This window comes from Canis aureus, chromosome 33 (assembly GCF_053574225.1).
Source record: "Canis aureus isolate CA01 chromosome 33, VMU_Caureus_v.1.0, whole genome shotgun sequence".
Taxonomy (NCBI): domain Eukaryota; kingdom Metazoa; phylum Chordata; class Mammalia; order Carnivora; family Canidae; genus Canis; species Canis aureus.
The window spans coordinates 30,034,570-30,061,003 of NC_135643.1; the positions used below are offsets into that span (position 1 = coordinate 30,034,570).

At 35.6% G+C, this 26,434-nt stretch overlaps 1 protein-coding gene and 1 long non-coding RNA gene across 4 annotated transcripts in view; one reads left to right on the plus strand and one right to left on the minus strand.

Annotated features, from left to right (window-relative positions):
* The window catches only part of SEC24B (SEC24 homolog B, COPII component), a 94,544-nt gene that overhangs the window by 20,974 nt on the left and 47,136 nt on the right, over positions 1 to 26,434 (plus strand). The window contains exons 2-4 of one of the 2 annotated variants that reach the window (XM_077882266.1): positions 494 to 1,243; positions 11,517 to 11,687; positions 20,646 to 20,750. In XM_077882266.1, the coding sequence (XP_077738392.1) occupies positions 494 to 1,243; positions 11,517 to 11,687; positions 20,646 to 20,750 (1,026 nt within the window). The remainder of the gene's footprint in view (positions 1 to 493; positions 1,244 to 11,516; positions 11,688 to 20,645; positions 20,751 to 26,434) is intronic. The other variant, XM_077882267.1, reaches the window with a different exon arrangement.
* On the minus strand, positions 11,449 to 20,505 carry LOC144303864 (uncharacterized). 2 transcript variants are annotated; one of them, XR_013370864.1, is made up of 3 exons: positions 19,906 to 20,505; positions 12,670 to 12,725; positions 11,449 to 11,671 (listed from the first exon to the last, which is right to left on the minus strand). It is a non-coding gene; the product is annotated as an uncharacterized LOC144303864 (long non-coding RNA). The 2 variants fall into 2 exon arrangements; XR_013370862.1 differs by having other exon boundaries at positions 12,691 to 12,725; positions 19,906 to 20,181.

The window sequence follows — 26,434 nt, forward strand, 5'->3', positions numbered from 1 at the left end:
TCTTAAGACTCTGTGGGTATGAAGGATGTACTTCCAAGCTCACTGATGTGATTGTTGGCAGGCCCCAGTTTCTCTTTGGCTGTTGGCCAGAGTTCAGTTCTTTGCCTCATGGATTTTTCCATAGGGTTCTTCATAGCTTGGCAACTTTGTTCAAACTGAGTGATCTGACAGGGAGCCAGCACCCAAGATTAGGCTAATCTTGAAAGTGATATGTCGTTACCTCTGTGATATGCTATTGGTCACACAAATCAGTCTTGGTATGTTGTGAGAGATTGTAAATTTACACACAAGGTATGAATACCAGGAGGTAGGGATCACTGGGGCCCATCTTGGAGGCAATGCTACCACAGTGGGTCTGTAACAGTGTATGTCTTTTTTGACAATTTGGGGTTATGGAGAAGTAAATTAATTAGGGTAACATTTGATGGGAGCTATGCTTAAAAATTAATTTTCTCTATGCAAATGCCTATAAATGTTTGCTTTTCTTTTTCAGGTCCAGCACAAAATCAAATGCAGATTCCATCAGGGTATGGATTGCATCCTCAAAACTATATTGCTCCCTCAGGACATTATCCTCAAGGACCTGGGAAAATGACCTCTTTGCCATTGGATAGCCAATGTGGTGATTACTACTCTGGTCTCTATACAGTACCGACACAAAATATGGTGACTCCTAATACAGCAAACCAACAACCAGGAGCACAGCAGATGTATGGCAGGGGTCCTCCTGCCCCTCATATTGTGGGATCCACTCCGGGATCTTTCCAGGGTGCCACGTCATCAACATCCCATTTGCATACGAGTGCCTCCCAGCCGTACTCCCCTTTTGTGAATCACTACAGTAGTCCAGCCATGTATCCTGCCAACTCTTCTGTTGCTTCTCAGGGATTTCCCTCTACTTGTGGTCACTATGCTATGTCAACTGTTTCTAATGCTGCATATCCCAGTGTTTCATATCCTTCTCTGCCTGCTGGTGATCCATATGGGCAGCAAATGTTTACCTCACAGAATGCTCCAACTGTTGGGCCTGTCAGAGAGGATTCCTTTCCTGGTCACAGTACAGCCATCAGTCATCCAGCACCCCTCCCACCTCCTCCGTCACACCAATACCACCAGCAGCAGGGTCTTTCAGGATGCAATACTCTCTCGTGGTCAGCTTCAGGCCTTCCGTCAGCCCAAGATAATCTCACCCGAAACCACACTGGCTCCCTGGCTACACCCAACAGCAACCCAACAAATACTGGTAGGTTGAATGAAGAGTTCACCAAAGCATGGCTAAAAATCAGTGCCATTTCCAATCAGGTTTTTATTTGCATGAAGGTTTAAGATGGTATTGCCTAATAGACAAATTGAAAATTAGCTCACCTTTGTAGTTTCTTTGCTTTATTTATTGCAGTATTTTGCAACATCTGCCTGAACTGTTTCCCTTCACCTATTCAGTTAGCCACCTAACCATCTACCTTGCACAGAGCTGTGTTCCTTGTCATGACCGGGATCTCAGTCAATATTTATTGATGTATTTTATGGCACTGCAGTAGTTGTCTTTAGTAGGAGTTAGGTGTGGGGCAAAATGGGAGGGTCTCTTTGGGTATATGCTTTGTTAGCCACTACTTTCTTTTTTATATTGTTTTATATTGTTCAAACTTGTTACTGTTCAGCTAGAGCCTTACTGTAGAATACCACACTGATTTCTCTTAAGTGAGCACCTATTAGTAATGCTCACAGAAGATACTGTATATGTATATAATGCATAGGAATACATACTAAAGCTTATGTTTTATCTTCCCAAATTGGTAAATTAGGATGAAGGGTGGGGAAGTGGGAGAAAGATGCATGAAGAATACTTTTGTGATTAGTCCTTCTGACCTTCCTAAAGCAAGATGTAGTTAAATCTATTAGTTTGAAAATTATGTTTGTAAGTTATCGGGTCATTTTAGTGTAGGGTTTCTATATCTTACACTCATTTTATTTTTTTATTTTTTTTCTTACACTCATTTTAATTCAGCTTGTGAGCTTGAACTTAACAAAATATGCTTGAATTGAATGAAAGTGTAGGTAAAGAATGGGAACTGGTCAAGCTGTTGTAGTTTTCTGAACGATGTCTTTGAATTGTCTATCAGAGTCCAAATAGCCATAAAAGTCAAGGATGCCATAGAATAGTATTCTTCCTTGAACAGTTAGATTGTTTAAAATTAGAACTTTGAAATATTATATCTGAACCATACATTTGAGAACATCTATTCTTTCACTGCTGTTATTTAGAAACACTTGGCTGCAAACAGCTAATAGTAGTTTGAACAAAAAAGGTGGTATTTTTCTCACATAACAAGTCTAGGTAGATGTAGTGGATCCCAGTGTCTTCAGTGTCTTTTTCCTCGCTACTCTACCATCCTTTGCATGTTGGTTTATAGAAACAGAATAACTTCTGTACCTGTAGACATCAAGTCAGAATTAGAAGCAGGAGGAAGGGAAAGGAAGGAAGATGGGGTAGTGGTACTGACAGACTTGCCATATCATTTGCCAAAGCTGTTTTAAAAGACAGACCCTTATTTTAGGGAAGGTTAGAAAATGAATACCTAACTTTGTAGCCTTCATGATAGAGGCAGGCAAGAAAGGAAGGGGTTGGCATTGACTGGGTTTTGGGTAAATCAACTTAAAACATCTGTCACCATTCCCAAATCTGGCTGTGCATCAAAATCACTGGCACAGATTGTGATCTTCAACCTTACTTACTGAGCTAGAATAGAATCTTCAGGATGGTCTGGGGAATCTCTATTTCTGACTTGATCTTATGATACCTAGTAAAAATTCAAATTCTGTTTCTTTTTGTTTTACAAATGAGGAAAGCTATCCAAATTGGGTTGCCTGCTTGTGGTCATTAATGTTAGAAACCAAGTTTGGGGACACCTGGGTGGCTCAGTGGTTGAGTGGCTGCCTTTGGCTCAGGTCATGATCCTGGGATCGAGTCCCTCATCAGGCTCCACGCAGGGAGCCTGCTTCTCCCTCTGCCTCCCTGTGTCTCTAGTGAACAAATAAATAAAATCTTTAAAAAAGCAAAACAAAAACAGGAGCACCTAAGACTCTCAGTGGTAGAGCGTCTGCCTTCAGCTCAGGTTGTGATTCCGGGGAGCCTGCTTCTCTCTCTGCCTATGTCTCTGCCTTTCTCTGTGTCTCTCATGAATAGATAAATAAAGTCTTTAAAAAAAAAAAAAAAAGAAACCCGAGTTTGTCCTTGAGGTCTTTCTTTGACTCCCAGCCTTCCATTCTCAGAACCAGGGCTTTCTGTTCCCTAGAAATTGTTTTCTTTCTCTCTTCTGCAGCAGTCTTTTTACAGATCAGCTTATCCTAAGGTCCCTCTGACTTAAGGATTTTGTGACTTTGTGACAAAAAAAAGAAATACAAATAATTCCTCTTATTTCTGAGATGGGGATGGGACCCTGAATGGAACCAATTATACAGAGATGTAGGATCAGGGAAATATGGGACACTTGGCTAATGAACAGAATCCCTAATTAGGAAGTGATATCCCTGAAAAAAATATTGAATAAAGAATAAAAATAATTACAAAATTACCTTCTATTTGAATAATTAGTAATTAGTCCTTTATAGAGAGAGATGGGATATATTTCCATTCTTTTAATCCTTTTGCTATACTGTGAAAGCCATAACAAATATAATTTTAGAAATTAATTCATGTTAAATAGGGGGGTGGGTTTTGCCTCTAGATTGTTAATTTTTAATTATAGTTTAGAGTTTGACTAATATATCTCAGGTTAATTTGACACTTTTTTTTTTTACCATTTCGAAGGAAATAAAGAGGTTACTTTTAAAACATACTTTGAAATTAAATATTATAGAAGTTCCCAAATTTTCTCAGTTGAGTTGATGTGTATCAATATATTTTTTTCATGGTGCCTCAAGGAACTTAGTAGTAATAGTTCATAAAGTATTTGCAGATATCACTGTGTTTCTCTTAGAAATTTTAAATACCCTTGGTAGTTTTTTATAATGAAAAAACTGAAAGTAAAGATTTTCAGCACTAGAAGTTTTGGCCACTGATTTCTAGAGATAATCACAGTTAGCAATTTTTTGTGTATCCATCCCGAAATTCTCTACACGTGCAAGTGCTTACAGGTATCATAAGCACCACATACATACCTAGGATAATCATTAAATACTGAGGAACTATTTTGTATGATACACTAAATAACATGAAACTGTTGAAATTTGTAATTTTTTGGTTAACTTATGTTACTTTTACTAAATAAAACCCACTTAATCTTAATACATAAATGTACTATATTGGAACGTAATAAACCGAATTCATTAAAAAAATAAAACATCCCTTAGAATCCTGTGAATTTTTGCAAGGGTGACTTGGGTGCCTAGGTACAAAGTTTGGCAGCCATGGGAATATTGAATTAAATTTTCTAGAAAGACAACTTTTAATTGCTTTGGATGCCCTTAAATAATATTGTCACATTAGAATAATAATCTTAGATATTAAACATAGTTTTGTGTGAAAGTCAACCCTCGAGGAATTGACAAAAACAATTGGAGTTTTTCTTTTAAGATTTTATTTATTCATGAGAGACACAGAGAGAGGCAGAGACTCAGCAGAGGGAGAAGTAGGCTCCTCGAGGGGAACCCGATGTGAGTCTCCATCCCGGGACTCCAGGATCACGCCCTGGGCCGAAGGCAGGCGCCAAACCACTGAGCCACCCAGGTGTTCCTAAAAAATAACTTTTTTTTTTTAAGATTTTATTTATTTATTTATTCATTCATTCATTCATGAGAGGCAGAGGGAGACGCAGGCTCCATGCAGGGAGCCCGACATGGGACTCGATCCTGGGTCTCCAGGATCAGGCCCTGGGCTCAAGGCGGCGCTAAACCACTGAGCCACTGGGGCTGCCCCTAAAAGAGAACTTTAAATGGTTATTTCATTTGCTTTTTTATAAGAACATGTCAGTATAATTCAGCACTAGAACTTCAAATTTATTATTGTTATTATTATTATTATTATTATTATTATTATTATTAAAAGGTCTATTCCAGGGCTCCTGGGTGGCTCAGTTGGTTAAGCATCTGCCTTCGGCTCAGGTTATGATCCCAGGGTCCCGCATCTGGTTCCCTGCTCAGGGGGATCCTGCTTCTCCTTCTCCCTTTGCCTGCCACTCCCCCTGCTTGTGCATGTCTTTCTCAGTTTTTCTCTCTCTGTCAAGTAAGTAATTAAAATCTTTAAAAAATAAAAGATCTAAAAAAAAAAAATGTCTGTCTCAAGTATGTATGTCTTGGGTGTTATGTTTACTTGTTGTTAACTTAGGGTAAAATTTTGGCTCCTGTGTAAAAAGTGTCATTTCATTAGGACCATTACTACAGATAAATCTCTGAAAGTTTAGAAGTCTTTTTGTAGTTTGAGATGAAGTTAGTTGAATGTGTGACTTTGGGATGTAAAGATACCCATCTTTGATAGCAAGATGAGTACTAAAATTTCATTTAAAATCATTTTATTAATTTTTTTTACTATACCTTTGCTTTGAAAAGTATATAATTTTATAAATTAGCAAGAAAAATCTTGCAAAAATGTAGAATTTTGCCAGAAAATTATTTTCATTAAAATTAATTTTACTTTTTTCCTCAATGAAAATCACATATTAATAGCATATTATGAAATAGTACTATCTGATTAATGGTGTTTTTACTCTGGGCAATTTTATAAAACAAAAAGCATTTCAAAAACTACGTATAAAAAAACAATAATAAATATCTATATAATCCTAAATAAAAATCCACAGTATACATAACATCAAGATCTAGTTACTGGTAAGTTAATATCTGTCATCTTGGGGTATTGATGTGCCTGAGGAAAAGCAAAATTCTCAGCTTTCCCTGATATTTGATAGTTGAGCTGCAACCTTAAGAATTCTTCATGTGTAAAATAAACTGCAGGCAAAATAAATATTTAAAAGGCAAAATTTAAAAAGTTTTCAGAGAAAGTATGAAAGACTACTTCTAGAAACTTGGAGTAGTGAAGGGTTTCTTAAGGACAATGCACATACAATAAATTATAGTTATAAGGAGTAAACATGCTCAACTTGACTAATTTCTAATTAAGAACTTTTCTTCATTGAAAGACATGAAGAAAACAAAAAGATAAGCCGGGAACTAGGAGAAAAAAATACTTTTTTTTTTTTTTTTAAAAGATTTTATTTATTTATTCATGACAGAGAGAGAGACAGGCAAAGGGAGAAGCAGGCTCTGCGCAGGGAACCCCATGTGGGACTCAAACCCAAGTCTCCAGGATCACACCCTGGGCTGAAGGTGGCACTGGGGGTGCCTGAAAAAAATACTTATAGTATTTATCCAGAATATACAAATAACACATACAAATTAGTAAGAAAAAGACCAACAACCGAAGAAGAAAACAAGATGAAACGAAAACATACTCAACTTCATGAATAATCAAGAAAAGAAAATTAAAACTAGAATGGGATATCTTTTTATACCTAGTCACAAAATGATAAACATTTGAAAGTCTGACCATACCATTGTCAAGGATGTGGAGTAACAGGAGACTCTTAGACACTTGTTGTGATAGGAGGATTTATTGGTTTAATATTTTAGAAGAATTTGGCATTAGTGGAATTGAAGATGGCCATACCCCAAAATATAGCCATTCCACTTCTAAAATTTGGTGCATGAGTCACCCAGACTTGCAAAAATGCTCGTTCTTATTCATCAAATATAGTGTAGCCAGGCCTAAGATTCTACATTTTCATCGTGTTTGTAAGAGATGTTGGCAACCTAGGGACTACACTTGAATAGGAAGCCTCTAGAGCACTACGTCCTGTTTAGATGTACAGAACTTACAAGAAATGGTGACATTTGTTTGGGATACTGGGCCAAAAGGACTAGTCTTCTCTCTGGGCCAAAAAGAGCTTATTTCCCACAGGCTGCCCACAGACGGGATTCTGAGTCCCTTACTGCACACCTCATACCCATTTGAGCTATAGCACACACTTTGAGAAGCTCTGCCCTGAGGAAACACCTATATCTGCACCAGAGATGTGTTCATGAATATTTATAGCAGCACTGTTTGTGAAAACAAAAAGTGGAAACCCAAAAGTCATTATAGTGGAATGGATAGATCAATTATATCCTTGCAATGGACTGCTGAACAGAAGTGAAAATGTGATACAGGGCTACTATACTCATTTACATGAGGGAATCCCAGAAGTAACATAGGAAGTCATGGAAGAATGCATGAAGAATGGTATCATTACTCAGTTAAAAAAAAAAACAAGCAAAAATAATGTTTAGGAATACTTGTGTGTGTGGCTAACTATTTAAAAACAAAAGCAAGGGAATAATAAGCAATCCAGGAGGGAGGACTTCTGTGAGGAGTAGTACACTGACAGCGTCAGCAGTTTTGGAAGTGTTTATTTTCACAACTGGATGCTGAGTTCATGGGTATTTTATTATGGTTTTACATGTGTATGTGTATATGCCTATATGTATCACATAAACTCTCATCTATACCAATTTTACTAAAAAAGTTTGTGACATCAAAGCAGGGAGTAAGTGTATTCCTCTTTACTGGGAGAGAGCATGACAAGTTCAAGGGACTGGAAGATGACCAGTGAAGCTAGAGGATAACAGGCTAGGATAAGGCTAGGGACTTAGAATCATTCCAGGCCTCGTTAGCCGTGTTAGGAAGTGTTGAGGGTAAGTTGTTTTTTTTCTTCACCCTGAAGCACTGGCAGCATTTTGAAGGATTATAAACAGGTTGGAGAGTGGCTTTAATGTTCTGGAACAGAGAAGGGCCCTGTTAAACTACTTATCTTTACCTTTATGTGTGGAATTGATTTTGAAAAAGTAACTGTGGGAATAGTTGGAGGCCTAGGATGATGGAATTGTTCTTGATTGAGGTGTTTTGTTTCCTTCTGCCAAGTGCCTCTGGTACTACCAGCTTATTGCACTAATTCAAGTCCAGACTCCAGACTCACTGGACTATGAATGTTCTGAACCAAAGCCGCTGGTGTTTGTAAGGACCAGATTCCTGGTTTATCCTTACCCTGAAGTTATAACCCTACAGAGCACTCTCTTAAAAGTGGAAGTCCAGGATGTCTTACCAGGTACCCCATCCGGTATGTCCTGGCATGTGTCTTCTGGTTCCCATACCCTGCAAAGCCACAGAAAACTGCAGATCAGGTCTGTAGCAGAAAGTGAAAGCAACTTTGAGTGTTGGCTATTTCTCTGAGTTTTCAGTTTCTTAGAGATTTTATTTTAGCTCAGAAAAATTCATTAATAGCACATTAGGTCTTTGATGGTTTTAAGAAAGTATTTTTTTAAAATAGTTTTGAAAGTTATCTTTTTTATATATATTTTTGTTGTTGGACAGTTCTGATTTTTTTTTTTAAGATTTTATTTATTTATTCATGAGAGACACAGAGAAGAGAGAGAGGCAGAGACACAGGCAGAGGGAGAAGCAGGCTCCATGCAGGGAGCCTGATGTGGGACTCAGTCCCGGGTCTCCAGGATCAGGCCCTGGACCCAAGATGGCACTAAACCACTGAGCCACCTGGGCTGCCCTGAAAGTTATCTTTAATAGGAGGTTTGGCCTTTACCTCTCGTACTTACTGTGTCTTCCACCCCCCTTCCCTTTTCTCCATTGCTCAATCTTATTTTATTTTATTTATTTATTTATTTTTAAAATTTATTCATGAGAGACACAGATTGAGAGACAGGTAGAGATATAGGCAGAGGGGGAAGCAGGCTCCACACAGGGAGCCCGACGTGGGACTCGATCCCAGGCTCCAGGATCAGGCCCTGGGTAGAAGGTGGCGCTAAACCGCTGAGCCACCCAGGCTGCCCTCTGTCGCTCAATTTTAGATGATTATATCTTTCTTAGTTTTCACTTTGCCCTGTTAAATGTACTTACCACTCTGTTACGTTAGCAGTTTTAGTGAGTATATCAGTTATCTAATTGTGGTTTAAAACAAAAATGACATTAGTTTTCATAGTTCTGTGGGTTGGTTGGACAGTTCCTCAGCTGGTTTTTCCTGGACTCACCCATGTGTCTTCATTTAGCTGGAGACTTGGCTGGGTTGGAATATCCTAGAACTTCACTCCTATGTCCAGCAGTTGGTGCAGATAGTGTACTGGCGTGCCTAGGTTTTTCAACACTTTTTTTTATGTATATATATTTTTTATTGAAGTTTGATTTGCCAGTATATAGTATAATACCCAGTGCTCATCCCGTCAAGTGCTCCCACTCAGTGCCCGTCACCCAGTCACCCCATCCCCCCGCCCGCCTCCCTTTCCACAACCCCTTGTTTGTTTCCCAGAGCTAGGAGTCTCTTGTGTTCTGTCACCCTCTCTAATTTTTCCCCACTAATTTTCCCTCCTTTCTCCTATAATCCCTTTCACAATTTCTTATATTCCCCGTATGAGTGAAACCATATAATGATTGTCCTTCTCCGACTGACTTACTTCACTCAGCATAATACCCTCCAGTTCCATCCACGTTTATTAACTAACTTCCTTACATGATAGTCACAGACAGCATTTCAAGAGCAGAAGGGCATAGCTACAAGGTTTCTTGAGATTTGAGTTCTGGAACCTGCATACCATTACTTCTGCCACATTCTGTTGAGTAAAGCCAGCCACAAGATTAGCCCTAATTCAGAGGGAGGAAAAGTAGACTCCACTTCTTAATGAGAAGAGTTGCAAAATATTGTGACCATGTTTTCAGTTCCCCACAATGATGTTTGTCCTTCCTAAAAATGGTGAATAGCGATTCAGAACTACCTTCCACCTTCTTCCCCCCATCCCCCATATTTATATCATTTGTATACTGTGGGACATATAACATGTTTGGGATTTTTTTCTTAATTTTTATTTATTTTAAGTAATCTCTATCCCCAATATGAGGCTTGAACTCATGACCCTGAGATCAAGAGTTGCATGCTCTTTAAATTGAGCCAGCTAGGTGCCCCAACATATAACGTTTTGTTCTGTCACCACATTCCTGTATTTTTTTTAGTCTTAGATCTTCTAAGTTTGTCTCTCTCTATATGCACAAACATCATATGTGTTTAAACATGCATACATGTATGTACCTACATATATGCATGTGTTCAGTATATCTTCATTGCTCACAAGTCTTTTGCCATAGGTTTTTTTTCTCCCTAACTTTGAGATATAATTGACATACTACACTGTAAATTTCAGATGTACAATATGATGATGGATTGATAAATGACACACATATGTGTTATAAAATGATTACCCACAGTAGGGTTAGTTAATATATCCATCATATGACATGGTTACCTTTTCTGTGTGTGTGGTGAGAACACTTAAGATTTACTGTCTTAGCAATTTCAAGTTTATAACAGTACTGTTAACAACAGTCACCATGCTGTATATTAGATCCCCAGAACTTATTCATCTTAAAACTGAAAGTTTATGGTGACAGATGGTAAGTACACTTATTGCAGTGAGCATTTCATCCTGTAGATAATTGTGAAATCACTATGTTCTACAACTGGAACTAATATAATACTGTATGCCAATGGGTATACATCAATAAAAAATAAAAATTTACAGTTTATGCCCTTTGACCAACATCGTCCTATTTTCCTTTCCCTTCACCCCCTGCCAGGCCCTGGAAACTACCATTCCATATTCCTCTCTGTTTCTATAAGTTCAGCTTTTTCTACATATAAATGACACTGTGTACTATTTGTTTTTCTCTGACTTATTTTACTTAGCATCATATCCTCAAGGTCCATCCGTTTTGTTGCAAGTGGCAGGATTTCCTTTTTTATGATTAAATAATATTCATGTGTGCATGTTTTTATCCATTCACCCATCAGTGGACACTTAGGCTGTTGCCATGGGTTTTTTAGTGACCTCTTGGTTGGCTGAAGATTACCGTCTAGATCCACAGTTTGTTATGACAAAGGCCCACTATGAGTCACATGTACTTTATTTATTCCAGAAATCCAAATCTGGTACTACCATTGAGTCCTTACTTAGTTACATTTGAAATACAGCCTCTGATTAGTACAGGAAATAAGATGTGACGGTTTATAATACAAAAGTGGGTCTGAGCTAATACTAGAACCATTTGTGGAATTTATGAACTATATTACTGCAGAAGCAAAGAACCTCTATTCATTTTATCTTAGGTCCCATTGTTTCGTACCATAATGAATTAATAGTAGTGATCATTAGTAAAGAAAAATTGTTTGGGGTTCATTTTGTTTAAAAAGGTAAGGAGGCTTATGACATGTCTTAGGAAAGTTGCTGTTAAAGATTATTAAAACATTTGGTAAGTTTTCAATTTTTCTGAAAATCATTTCTTTGGACTTCCTTATTTTCTCTATTTAATACTAGATAAATGTAATACTACTGATATTTCTATAAGAACTTCAAATAAACCATATTTTGTTGGCTTTTAATAGATGTAAAGTTGATTGCTGTGAATGAAATAGTTTTTTTGTCTTCAGTTTCAGATTCTTTATCTTGTCCTGTTATGCAAAATGTTCAGCCTCTCAAGTCCAGCCCAGTCGTATCCACTGTTTTAGGAGCCTCATCAACAAGGGTGCCTCCTGCTGCAAATCGTCCAGTTGAGCCGGTAGCCTCAGTTACACAGCCATCAGAGCTGTTACAACAGAAAGGTATTTGAAAGATTTACTATATATAAGTGGAGAGAGAGCACATACACACTACATATACACACACACTGATTCAAATAGCAGATTTGATTTGATTTTTTAATTTTTTAAAAACTTTAATTTATTTATAATCTCTGTATCCGACATGGGGCTCGAACTTATGACCGTCAGATCAAGAGTCACACACTCTTCTAACTGAGCCACCCAGATGCGCCTCAAATAGCTGATTTTTAAAAAGTCAAACTGTATAACCATAACTTATAGAAAATAAGAAGTGTAATTTATAATCTCAATTCAAACACTATTTCCTTTTTACATATTAACTTCCAGTCTGTTTATGATTTTTTTTGCATAATTGCAATCATAGCTTACATATCATTTTGTATATTGTTTACATTTATTAAATTATATACAACTCTTCATATATCCACAAAATCATTATAGTCATTTTCACGGCTAATACTTCATTGTGTCAGTGTATTATAATTTACCAACCCATCCCTTTGTTGTGGAACATTTGTTTTCCTGTATTTTAAAAGGTATTATAATTTTCTTTTAGGATAAAGTATCCAAGATTTTTTTATTTAATGAATCTCCATATCCTATTTGATGATTTCTCTACTTATTATTATTAATGAAAGTAACTTTTGACTCAATTTGGAGAATAAGAGGGGTGAAATGAAACTGTAAGCCATACCCTTGCAGCATGAACAAACAATGAAGTTTATTCATTTGCTTGTTTAATATTCTCCATGTGTTAAATAAGTGACAGGTAACTGAAATACGTTGTTTTGACCCTTTTTCCCTACTTTGCCTTTTATTTTGGCAGTATTTTGTTTTCTTTCTGACTAAAATTCCGAATCTATTGATCTTTCCATTTAAAATACTGTATTTTTCATTTCATGAGAGATAACTGTTACTAGGAATCTATAGTTTGTATTTCCAGAACAACCATTAATACTATCTAAGGAACTGTACTACTTACTATATAGTGACAGCTTCTCACCTTGAATATGAAGAATTCTCTTTCTCTCTTACATTCTGAAATTCAGAAAAAGCACCTTAAGTTGTTTTCACTACTTATTATCTGTTGACTATGTGGTCAAGAGGACTTTCTATCATTTGATCAGATTATACATTATAAATTTTCTTATTTGGCTTTATAGGAAAATCAACTGCAGCACCATGGAGTGTCCATTGATTCCCAACAAGCCAGTGGGTATATTAGGAATAAAATCTAGTTTTTTATAAGCATTTGTGTTTAAAATGAAGGACTGGTAGGAATGTTTTGCTTATCATGAGTAGAAAAAACTTAAGGGTAGGTTGAGCCCTTAACTGAATGAATGGTATCTTTCCTCTACATTGATGACTACCTTCCATTTCTTAAATATTATGCTCATTTTGACCCTTCACATTGCCCCTGCTAATATCTTTTTTCCTATTACATTATTTTTTACCATTTTACTTTGAGTACCATCCTACCATTTTACTATAAGTAAATCATTTTGTAAACCACATTCCCACAAAATAATTGTAATACGTTTCCTTTTTGTTCTTACTAATAAGATAGATTTGAAAAGAGGAGCTACCATTTATTGAGCATTTATAATGTGCCAGATATTATCTCACTTAACCCCCATTACAACCTTATAATATTATCCCTGTTTTACACATGAGAAAAGCGAGATTCACAAAGATTAGGTAATTTCCCCAAGATTATAAATTACTCTACCCAAGTAGCAGAGTGAAATAACCTTTTTATCTTTCTATATAATGAGGCCGAATTGTTTTGATGGCTGCTAACAAATTTTTGATGTACTTAAGAGAAGCTCCTTGAATGAGTAACAGAAAAGAGAATACTAGAACATTTGAATTATAGCTTTTATTGTTCCGTTAAGTAGGAGATTGGCTTATTTTAGTGGCCTCTTTATCTTTGGATAGATTTGGGTTATACGACCTAATTATGTGAGGTAGGGCTACCACGTATGTTGTGTAAGTTGTGGTTTATGTGAATGGTGCCTATTGTAGTTGGGTGGTGTGGGGGCTGCATAAGCTATGCTGTGGTTCTGATATGACTACTAAAATATTAATGCTTAAAAGAGATTAATATTTTTCTCCCAGCATCAAAGACACCCTTTATTAGTTATTCTCAGAAGGACCCAGCATTCTCATACTGGTTTTAAGATGGGAGGCTGCAAATTTTTGCTTACATATCTACCTAAAAAAGTTTTTGAGTACACTCTGCAACTACTTGAACATTTTTTAGATTGACATCTAAAGTTTTTCACCAGAAGTTTAAATAGTTGAAGGTATGTAATTTTTCGACATAATGCATATATTGACTTTTAAAATAAAAATCTTACATTATTCTTTGTATACACTAGAATAAACCTACCATCATCTTTTTTTGAAAAGGCCCAGATGAAAAAAAAAAAAAAAAAAGGAAAAGGCCCAGATGAGCCCCTTCTTTAACATTTGGGAAGTTTACATTTTTCCTTTTTCTCCTTAGTGTCATACTCTTTCCCCCGAATATAACAATATATTCTTAAGCTAGAAACTCTTTTATCAATCTATCATACTTCTCTGCCATAGTAATATTATAAAAAATAAAATTTTACATTTTGCTTTATTGCCTATGACCATGAGTGTCTGAGCATTAGCATTTTTTCTTCTGGATTAAACCATCAATACAATTATTATTAGCATATAGTTGGCCAAAACAACATATAAAAATTATGAATTTGTATATTTTTTAAATGGAAAGTACGTTTTGACTGGAAATATCTTTCAGTGAGATGAATGACTCTCCCCTATCCCCACAATAGCTTTGTATACCAGAGTTGTATGTGACTCATTACTAGAATAAGATAAACTTTAGATAAATTTCATTCATAGTTTTTATTTTCACACATTTAATTAGTAAGAAACTTTGTTCAAGTAGATAGGAATGATATTGGAAGGCTTTTTTTTTTTTAAGATTTTATTTATTTATTCATGAGAGACACAGAGAGAGGCAGACACACAGGCGGAGGGAGGAGCAGGCTCCCTGCAAGGAACCTCATGTGGGACCGGATTCCAGATCCCAGATCCCCGAATCACACCCTGAGCCAAAGGTAGATGCCCAACCACTGAACCATCCAGGCATCCCTCTTTGGAGTTTTTAAATTGGTTAAACTTCTGAGTTACATGTCAGTAATTTTAATTGTTGTTTGTTAGATTTTATTTTCCAGGTTATAGATAGATAATAGCACTATTACTTTCATGTAGCAGTTTACAATTTTAAAATACCTTTAACTTTTATTATCTCTCTTGATCATCAGGTGAAGCAAGCATGTCATATTTCATCTTCCTTTTATAGAAGAAGAAATTGAAGTTTAAAGAGGTTAGGTATCTTCCCAAAAACACCAACTCCCTAGATGGGGTGCCAAGATCAGTATAGATCTTCTGCCTGCAAACCCAATACTTGTTTTACTGAATCAGCAATTATTCAAAATATTATGAATTTCATTGTACTATTGCCAATATAATAAATATCTCATCATATCCTTTAAATGTATTTTTATCAAAAACTTCATACTATGATGTAGGTCATTTATTTTATGTATGGTATCTCATATAACCTAATTGGCAAAAGCAGTCTTCATTTTCAAACCAGTGAGGCAAATGTTATTCTTTGTCAGAAAATCTAATTTCATTTTTTTAATCTAAGGAAATATGTTCCTAGTTTCAAAGGAGTATCATAAGCTCCAATGAGAAATAAATTATAGTGTATGTCTTCTAAGCCAAATTACTAAAAGCAGTCGAATTTAAATGTCAAAAATCTAATATGATTAATTTATCCTTTTTTATAGTAGGTTATAAAAACTATGCAATGAGTCGATATGCTGTTTTTCATTACCAAATTTGAAATAAAGCGGTGTGACATGTACCTAATATTATGCTATTTATGCAGTGAGGATTATCTTGAAGCATTGTATTCTAGTGGTAAATATATGCATTGTGTGTATCAGATTCTGGTATTTGACTTTTTAAAAATATTTTAAAAGGAATAAAGTATAAAAATCAGAAATAACTGTTAATTTCATCAGACATCATGATTAAAATATTGCCGTGTAATTAACTGAAAAAAGAAAAACATATACCACTTAGTGATAATGGGTTCCTCTCTTAGTAAATATTGTTGTTGTTGTTGTTGTTAAAAGGAAATAGAATTAAATATTGTATAAAATATAAGGAGGTGAGAAGTGATTATAATCATCATAAATATTTTATGATAAAGTAGATTGTAAAATACTTTATTGAACATCTCATATTGACTCTGAAAGAAATTACGTAGAATTTTTATCTATAGTTTTTTTCAGTGTATCTTGAAAAAAATTGGTCATCCTAGAAAACATTCTGTTTGTTTTAAAAGAATTTACGTTGCTAAGAATACCACTCAGATCGGTGGAAGGTTCCTTTTTAAATGACTAGTTCTATCCCCTATATTGACAAATATTAAGAATAGCTGAAAAAAATTGTTTTTAATTAAATATACACAACAATATGTTTTTATGTTTTTGAAATTCAATAATAATAATAGCTAATAATTATATAATAGTATATTTCAGGCAGCCTTTTAAGCTTTGAAATAATTAGTGAAATAATAATTTATGAAATAATTTAATACTTAGTATATTTCAGGCAGCCTTTTAAGCTTTGAAATAATTTGTGAAATGATAATTTATGAAATAATTCATTTAATCCTTACAACAACCATTTGAGGTAGTTATTACCCCTATTAACAGATGATGTAAATGAAAACCACAGAGGTTAGTAACTTACCCCGGGGAAACATAGCTGGTAAGTGCTAGAACCTAAAATTGAACCCGAAGTCCCCATCTTTATTCAGTGTCTTGCTGCTTATCTGTTCAGTATTTTGTACTGTTTTTGCTTTGTTCTCATGGGACTCTTTCGAAAGCAGTCAGTTATTTGACAGTAGTAGTTTTGAGCTGCGTGTATGTAGAATTATTAAATTAATTCATCATTACTGGGCAGCCTGGGTGGCTTGGCGGTTTAGTGCTGCCTTCAGCCCAGGGTGTGATCCTGGAGACCTGGGATCAAGTCCCACGTCCAGCTCCCTGCGTGGAGCCTGCTTCTCTCTCTGCCTGTGTCTCTGCCTCTCCCTCTATCTGTGCCTTTCATGAATAAATAAATAAATAAAATATTTAAAATAAATAAATAAATTCATCATTACTTCCACCAGTATACTTTTCAGTATTTCTGAATTAAGAACATTCCAGGAAGTACCAACCCCATTTCTAACATGTTTCATCTTTAACTGAAACATGTATGGCAAGGTATACCATGTATATACAGGTGTACCTGTATATATATATACATATACATATATACATATATATACATATACATGTAGATACAGGGTGCCTTGATTAATCATTTAAGGACGGAGGAAGCTTTCCCTTTAGTGCCATAAGGATTTTTATATCTCAGGACTGGGTATTACAGTAAGAATTAGGATAAATTAAGAATATGTGTTTCCTTTGTTCAGTGAGAGAATGGCTGTTGTTAACATAGGCGCTTTTTAAGATGGGTAGGTTTTAGAAAGAGAGTACTATGGAAATTGATTCCCTTAAAACCATCATTTTGCAAAGACTTGAAAAGTCTTACAGTATGTGTTTCTAGTTTGAAAACCAGCTTAGAAAAGATAACACTCAGAAGTTTAAACTGTTCAATTTAAAAAAGCTATCAATTTTAAAAAGCTAAAGTTCTCTCTCTTTCTCTCTCTTTTTTTAAAGATTTTATTTATTTGCCACAAAGAGAGAGAACAAAGCAGGGGGATTAGAGGGAGAAGCAGACTTCCCAATGCAGGCACCCCAATGCAAGACTCGATCCTAGGACCCTGGGATCATGACCTGAGCCAAAGGCAGATGATTAACTGAGTCACCCAGGCGCCCCAAGGATTTATTCTCTTAAGACTTTATTTATTCCCCATGTAGCTGTATCCAGGGAACAGTGAAGATGCCTTTTATTAAGCAGCTCAAAGAATATGGTCTCCTGGAGAGTTTTGCCTAGAGGTACTTTAAGATGATAGGTAGTTTAAACTAAATGTCCTTTTTAAAATACTGGGGTGCAGTTGATAACAAAGCTCTTCATCATGTTAGGTTCTATCAGTGCAGTGTGTCTTAAACTTCTTGCTTTATTCGATTCACACCTTGAAAGCTCTGGTTAAAACAGAATGTTAGGATACAGCATTCCCGCCCCATTTGGTGGTAGTGGTAGTGGTTGGAGTAGGAGGTCTCCATGTACATTTTTACAGTGGCTTTCAAGCTAAGCTCTAGAAGATGTCATTTTCTACCACCTCATATATGCAATCTGAGTATTTCATACATAGGTCTGGCTGTTAAAGAATATCTAAGTAGAGGCACTCAGGAAGTTTGCATAACCATTCATATATTGTAGAGTAGATGACTTGGCTGTAACTGCTCATTTGTTGCAGTTTGTATATATTGTACCCAGCGTAGAGCAGGACATTTAAATAAAGATTGGTTGTTACTTTGGAGTCACAAACAAAAATGTCATAATCTTGTGCCATTAATATTCCCAAAGTTTACTTGGACAAGCAAAAGAAGGCTAAATTCTGAGCATAGTAAGAGTGAGAGTTGGGGAAGGGCTTAAATCTTTCATCTCTAGCACTTCTCCAAAAGGATTGCATCTTTTTTCAGGAAAAGTAAAAAATTTGAGTATGTTGTGTGACATTCTGTTAACATAGTACATTGACATCCGTGATATCATATAAACTGATGAATAATTTTACTCTATTCTCTTATTCATAGATTTTTCCAGTGCTCTTTAGAGTTTTGCTCTTTAGAGTTTTTTAAATCCTTGTATAGCCATCTCATTTGTTCCCAATTAAGCATTGGATATTTTTCCAAAAATAAGTGAATCTGTTTTTAATTCAGTAAATTTGGAGAAAGGGAGGAAAGTGTCTTATCATACATATGGGTTTGTGCTGTACTTTGGCTCCTTTGTTTAGTTACAGAGTCAACAGAACAATTATTGATTCAGTCATGAAAGGAATGGATTTTCTTCCGATTTTTTTCCTGCTTCGTGGACTCTCTTAGTACAGTAGAGTTTCTTTCTTCTTATTCTATGTACACGCGTACTTTTTAAAATGCAGTGCTAATTGCATTTTGAGAAAGTACTTCATTTTTAAAGAGGTTCTTAAATTGAAGAATTTTCTCTAAAATCTTTTTACTCTTAACTTGTGTTTTATTGCAAACTTTTTAGTATATTTAACATAAGGTTAAATTTGTTAAATTTTAATTTTAGTCAAATTTTCATTTTAAATAGGCTTTTGTTAGAGGAACATGCCACTCTGAATTTGGTCTTTCAAGGTATCAAGTTGATTTCTTATATTGCCTGAATTTATTTTAGTTCACATTGATTTTTACTTTCTCAGATGCGTTTGTGGTAACTACTATTTTATCTATATATATTTTTTAAAGATTTTATTTTATGAGAGAGAGAGCATGAGCAGGAGAAGGGTCAGATGGAGAAGGAGAAGCAGACTCCCCCACTGAGCATGGAGCCACCATAGGCTTGATCCGAGGACCACGAGATCATGACCTATGCTGAAGTCAGATGCTCAACCAACTGAGCCACCCAGACACCTCTATTTTATCTATATTTAAAAGATGTTCCAGCAAAGCCAGCATATGTTTCTGTGACTTACTTGGTCCTACTGGGAAGATCAAAGCTTTACTCATTGACAGTTTAACCTTTGCTCTCTTCTGAGGTCAAATTTTTCTCTTTAATAGTATTTTTCCTATGATAGACATGAGTGATGTTTCTTAACAAAATATGCTAATTTTAAAAGGTCACCTTAAATTAAAAAAAAGAAAGCATCAGAGGACTACCATGTGATTTTGGTGAGGCAAGGCTTCATTGTGCTTCCAATATTGTGAAATGTCCTTAAAAATCTACATTATGTTTTTGGGTTTCTTCTGTTATCCTTTTTTTTTAAGTTGAACTCTAAGATTTTCTTTATATGGATGTTTATTCTTTTTTCTATTTTTATTTTTAATTGGGATTATTTTATTTTCCCTCTTAAAATTTGTGGATATTAATTTTAGCCTAATTTTACCAGATTTATTAAAAAATAAAAATACCCAATCACTTTTCTTTTTTTGGAGAAGTGTTACACAGTTACCAGCCATACCTTTTCCACACAATCTTCCTTCTCAGTGTGTCTTACACAGAGGACCAGTCCTCCACCTGCTTCAGACTGACATGTAGGCAATAGGTGAGATGATTGATCATCTCAGAAAATTCACTGTTTTATAATTGTCACACTTGTAGGACCACAGTTAATAATTGTCACACTTGTGGGGCCACAGTTAATAAGCTCTTTTTTTTTCCTTTTTTGAGCATCTGTGAGCAGAGAACTATTCTGAATACAGTTCTTTAACTGTCATTCTTTTTCCGTTATGAGAACTGAGTTACCATCAAGTTGGCATTAGCAGAAGGAAGGTATCAAGTATTTGCATGTGTGTTGAATGCTGTATAAATTAATTTTAGTAGAAATGATCACTGCTTACCAAGAATGTACAGTCCCAAAGGAAGTATACCACAAGGGCCCCAAGGTCAAAGAAGGTAAACATGTATAGAGCTCAGTTAAATTTTCAGAGTAGCAATGCAGTTTCCTAAATATTATCAGTGTAATACGTGGTACTTTTTTCACACTTAGACCAGTTCATATAAAAGCTGCTTTTACTAAACTGCTTTGCAGAAATTTTCTAACGGTTCCAGTTTTGATAATAAATTTGCTAACATTAAAATGCATGCTGGGATGTTCTTTAGAATGTCAGAGTTCTTTCTCACTTTTAATGCAATGTCAAAGTTTTATTTCTCATCTTTCCTGTTGGTTTGACTCTTGTGTTTGTGCTTTCCACTTTACAGGCATGCAGTATGGTGACTATGTTAATAATCAAGCTAGCTCCGCACCAACTCCCTTGTCATCAACTTCCGATGATGAGGAAGAGGAGGAGGAGGATGAGGAAGCAGGTCTGCTTTAGCTTTACACCAGTTCTTGATCTTTTCCTACTCAAATTTTCTTTTATGTCCACAGTCTATTAGCCTTAAAAAAAAAAAAAAAAAAGTGTCTGCAGATTTAGCTCAATGAACTTGCTTGATATGGGTTATAGAAGTTTGGGTCACTTGAAATGAGGTGTTTTGCTTGTTTGTTTTATTTTTCCTCCTTTGGACATCTTTTACCATTTTGTAAGTAACAACGCATCTTTCATGATGTCAGAGTGCTTCTTTCAGAAATGCATTTCCTCTCATGTCACACATGCCAAAGAATGAGTCCTAACTGAAGCTTTTGGCTTATGCTTGCTTTAGCACCCTTTTAGGAATAATGTTTCATTTTCTGCTTTGCATGCTACTTTAATCAGAATGAACCACATGGATTTTATAATAGTGAAAGAGAAATTGGTAATGTTTCTTTGAGGTTCTTTTTGGCCCTTCTTGTCATATATCTAAAGGCCCAAAATTTGTAGTTACTGTCCTGCTTCTTGAAGTAGTAGTCCACTTCTTGCTAAGTGAAGAAGTTGTGCTTGTGATTATGTGTTGCAGCCTGTTTAATATCTTCTTCTGGCTTTGCTGGGTAGAACATGGCTGAACATTGAGCAGTTCAGTTCCTTCATTAATTCTAATAGTTTAAGACAACCAGTAAGTTCTGAGCTTTCAAGTTACATATAACTATGGTTCTCCCTTTGTCATATTTATTACTGAATAGAAGGATTGGCTCTATAAATAATATGTTTAAACACAGTTTATTTCTTATGTATTTTAAAAATATTCAAATCATTATACATGATTTGAGGAGGGGTAAAAATAGAGGGTTACAGATGGGGAGTAATTTTTTTTTACTTGAAATACATATATACCCATCTATCTTTTTGGATTTTTTGTAATTTTTAAATTTTATATGATTGCAGTCTTACAGAAAAGTTGTAAGAAGAGTAAAAGAAACTCCGATGTACACTTATATAAACCATTTTTGCCCCACTTGCTTTATAATTATACATTTTTTCTACATCATTTGAAAATAAGTTAGAGTTATGTACCTTTACCCCTCTGTACTTTAGTATGTATTTCCTCATTATAAGAACAATGTCTTACGTAACATAACCACAGTACAGTATGTTAAACACTGATGTAATAATATCTGCTATATAGTCCATAGTCAGATCTCGAGAGTTGTCTCAGTAAGGTCTTTTATAGCTGTTTTCATGGTCCAGGATCTAATTCAAGGATCATCCATTAATATTTGTGGCCATATCTATATAGATTTCTTCCATCTGAGATAATCCTTTACCCTTTCTTTCTTTTTCTTGACTGACATTTTTGAAGAATATAGGCCAGTTGTTTTTTAGAATGTAACTCAGTTTGGGTTTATCTGATGTAGCCTTGTGATTAGATTCAGATCATGTGTTTTTGGCAGAATTGGCACTAAAGTAATGTTCTGTTCTTAGTGCGCCCTGTCCAAGGCACATGATGTCGATTTGTTCCCATATTGATGATATTAACTTTGATCACTTGATTAAAATGGTGTCGGCCAAGTTTCTCCACTGTAAAGTTACTACTTTTCCCCTTGAAATTAATAAGTAATTTGTGGGGAGATTATTTTGATAGCCTGTAGATGTTCTGTTCTTAAACGGTCATTCTGTTTTCAGCATTCATTAATGATTTTTTAATTCCAACATTCCTTCTATATTTATGAATCAAGGTTTTAGTATAAAGGAGATCTTTTTCTTCTCCCTTGTTGACTTCTTTGGGTTCATATTGGCTCATGGATTCTTATTTTATTCACTTTGTAATAATCCATTATAGTCGTTATTTTGATAGCAACTTGTGTGAGACTTGGTCAGTGCCAGCTCCTTCAAACTGTCTTTTAAAAATGTTCCCATGAATCTTTAAGCACTTACTTTAAGCACATTGAGGCCTTAGTAAGATATTCCTAGCTCATCTTACACTGCTGCAGCCATGGACTAAGCCATTTCTCGAAGGAGTCCTATTTCCTTTAGTGGACAACGGTATTTTAGAAACCAAGGTCTGATTTTAGTGTGTGGTTTTTGCTATTAATGGATCATTGTTCTAGACCTTGAATTATTATTACTTAATGTATATATTATTCAGATCCTCTCATGATCCTTATTTTTATACATTTCAATAATATATTATTTTGTGTGTTATTTGTCAGCCTAATTTGCTCTCATTTTTTTTTTTTTTTTTGCTATTTTTCTTTTTAATTCCAGTATTGTTAACTAAATCACTCTGACTTATTCTGCTTGGAATTAGGTATAATTGTTGAAAACTGTTTCCTTAGATGGGGAAAAAAAAAATTGGGAAATCAAAAGATTAAGCATTCATGGTTTTTCTCCTCTTACCTTGTCTTGCTTAATTACTTTTTTCTTGAATATATTACTGATTAAAAATTTCTGAGTTTTTTTTTTTTTTAAGGTTTTCTCTAAACTCTGGTGAAATATTAGTTTCAGGTGCACAATATAGTGATTCAGGGGATCCCTGGGTGGCGCAGCAGTTTGGCGCCTGCCTTTGGCCCAGGGCGCAATCCTGGAGACCCGGGATCGAATCCCACGTCAGGCTCCCGGTGCATGGAGCCTGCTTCTCCCTCTGCCTGTGTCTCTGCCTCTCTCTCTCTCTGTGTGACTATCATAAATAAATAAAAAAATTAAAAAAAAATTCATCTACAATATAGTGATTCAACACTTCCATACAGTACCCCGGGCTAGCACAACTGCCCTCCTTAATCCCCATCACCTGTTTCACCGACTCCCCACTCACGTCCCGTCTGGTAATCATCAGTTGTTCTCCGTGGTTAAGAGTCTGTTTCTCAGTTTGCCTCTCACACTCTTTTTTTCCCTTTGCTTTTTTATTTCTTAAATTTTACATATGAATGAAATCATAACATTATTTGTCTTTCTCTGACTTACTTTATTTAGCACTGTACTCTCTAGCTCTTTCCATGTCCTTGCAAATGGCAAGATTTCATTATTTTTGTTGGCTAAGTAATAATCCAGTGTGTGTGTGTGTGTGTGTGTGTTTATACCACCTCTTCTTTATCCATTCATCAGTCGATGGACACTTGGGTTGTTTCCATAATTTGGCTATAGTAGATAATGCTGCTATAAACATCGGGATGGGGCAGCCCCTGTGGCGCAGTGGTTTAGCGCTGCCTGCAGCCTGGGGTGTGATCCTGCAGGCCCGAGATTGAGACCCACGTCGGGCTCCCTGCGTAGAGCCTGCTTCTCCCTCTGCCTGTGTCTCTGCCTCTCTGTCTCTCTCTCTCTCTCTCTCTCTCTGTCTCTATGAATAAATAAATAAAAATCTTTAAAAAATACATAGTTTAAACATCGGGATGGATGTGCCCCTTTAAGTTAGTATTTTTATATTCTTTGGATACACTACCTAATAGTGTAATTGTTGGGTCGTAGGGTGGTTCTAATTTTAATTTTTTGAGGAACTTCCATACTGTTTTCCAGAGTGGCTGCACCAGGAAAATTTCTAAGTTCTTAGCTCAGTGGCATTTAGATTTTAATAATTTTAATAATACTTAACATTTTTGAGCACTTACTGTGCGTCGGTCATAGCACTAAAGAGCTAATGTGTCTCCCTGGGTTTTTGGGTCAATTTTTCTAGATTCAAATCCTGACTTTGACACTTAACAGCTTTGTGACAAGTTTCTTAAACACATTGAGTCTCAATTTACTCATCTGTAAAATGGGAATAATAACAGTAACAATTACATATAATTATTTTGAGTATTGAAGGTATTCTTTCTAAAGAGATTAGAACAGTATCTGGCAAATGGTAAGCACTCAAAAAGATATACCAGTCATTAACATTGAGATTATATTCTTATTGCAGTTTATTCTTCTCAACAGTCCTGTAAGCCAGAGATAATTGGCTCCATTTTACAGATGAGTTGACTTTGATCTGAACAAGTTAAGTACCGGTTCGTCTCTGGTCCTGCAACTACTAAGGAGCAGAGTGGAGGAGATTCAAACTGTCTCTTTGCATAAAGGTGTGAAAAGGAAGGAATCTCTATCTCCTACTGAGAACACAAAGTACTGCAGCAGGAGGGAACTAACCACTACTGGCATGTGGCAGTCATCACTGCTGTATTACTGACAGACTGTCTTCCTCCTGCCGTTTTTTATTATGCAGCAAAATGTTAAGACTATACCATGGACATTTTTACTAGAATCCTGTGTTCTCAATTCATGGTTTGTTTAAAAAAAAATCATATGTTTGTTGATTGCAAATTAAAGACATGTTTTAAATGAGAAAGAAAATGTAGCTTTTAAATGAATTTTATTTTATTTTTTAAAACCCTGCTCAGTTACAATAATTTTTTCATGTCTAGAGAGGTAAAAGGGGCTCAAATTATTGTGGAGACGACATACAAGTATTTATATAAAGTAGAGATTTAGAGTGCTCTACTTTTTAAGCATTTCAGTGGTATTCATTCCCCATATTCATGAGACTTTTGTGTGTTTAGTTTATGTGGAATTGTTCCGATTTTGATAAAATTTATTGAATAATAATGAAATATTAATGAGCAGATTCAGAAATTAATATTCCTCTTTATTGTTATGGTATAGATTTTGTACTAGGGATAGTCTTATATTTTATTAGAAGCTACTAAAAATTTGGAATTGTTGGAGAATAAACTTAAAATTAAAGGAAACTTGAGTAAGTAGCAAGCTGTCTCTGGGTTTATTCAGTCATGGGTACTCACTCCTTCAGTTGTTGGTGCTAGAGTGGACCCTCTATTAGTTTTAGGTCTCATACTGCAGACAAATACTGTCATTCTTATTACAGTAAGGAATACTAACATGAAAGTGGGAGAGAAAGGAAAGAAGCAGTGAAATAAGAATTGAGATGTGAAATCATGTGAGAGGGAGGAAAAACAAACAACTAATTCAGACTTCAGGCTGTGATCAGCCCTGTTCCTGGAAAACACTTTGAATTAATGTTCTGTTCCTGCTGTACAAACTCTCAATCACTTTTTCCCTAGGGAATTTTCAGGTTGGGACGAGGCAAGAGGGACAACAGGTAGCTTTCTCACATGGCACTGGGAATGTGACAGCTTGGTGCTATCTTTTGTAAGTGCTAGTGGAATAAAATTTGATTTTTCATAGTGAATTTTAAGATTGTAGTCAGTTTTTGTTTGACTTTCACACAGGCTCATAGTAACTAACTAGTGTCAGGTACTACATCAGAGATACACGTTTATGGGTTGCCTGGGGTATTTTAAAAGATAATGTATTTTGACACAGAACAAGTCAAGTCGACTTCTATAGATAATAAGACAGTATGAACCTGCTTAGGTCTAAGTTCCAAAGAGAAATCACTGTGGGTTTTTTTGGTTTTTTTTTTGTTGTTGTTGTTTGTTTTTTTTAAGCAGACGAGGGAGAAGCAGGCTGAGTAGGGAGCCTGATGCAGGACTCAATCGTAGGACCCCGGCATCATGACCTGAGCTGAAGGCAGATACTTAGCCAACTGAGCCACTCATGGGAATTCTTTTAATCCAAGTATATAGTACAGTATTATTAACTCTAATACTATGCTATACATTAGATATCTCAAACATACTCATCTTACAACTAGAAGATTGTACTCTTTGACCAGTATCTCCCCTTCCCCCCATCCCTTGTAAAAGA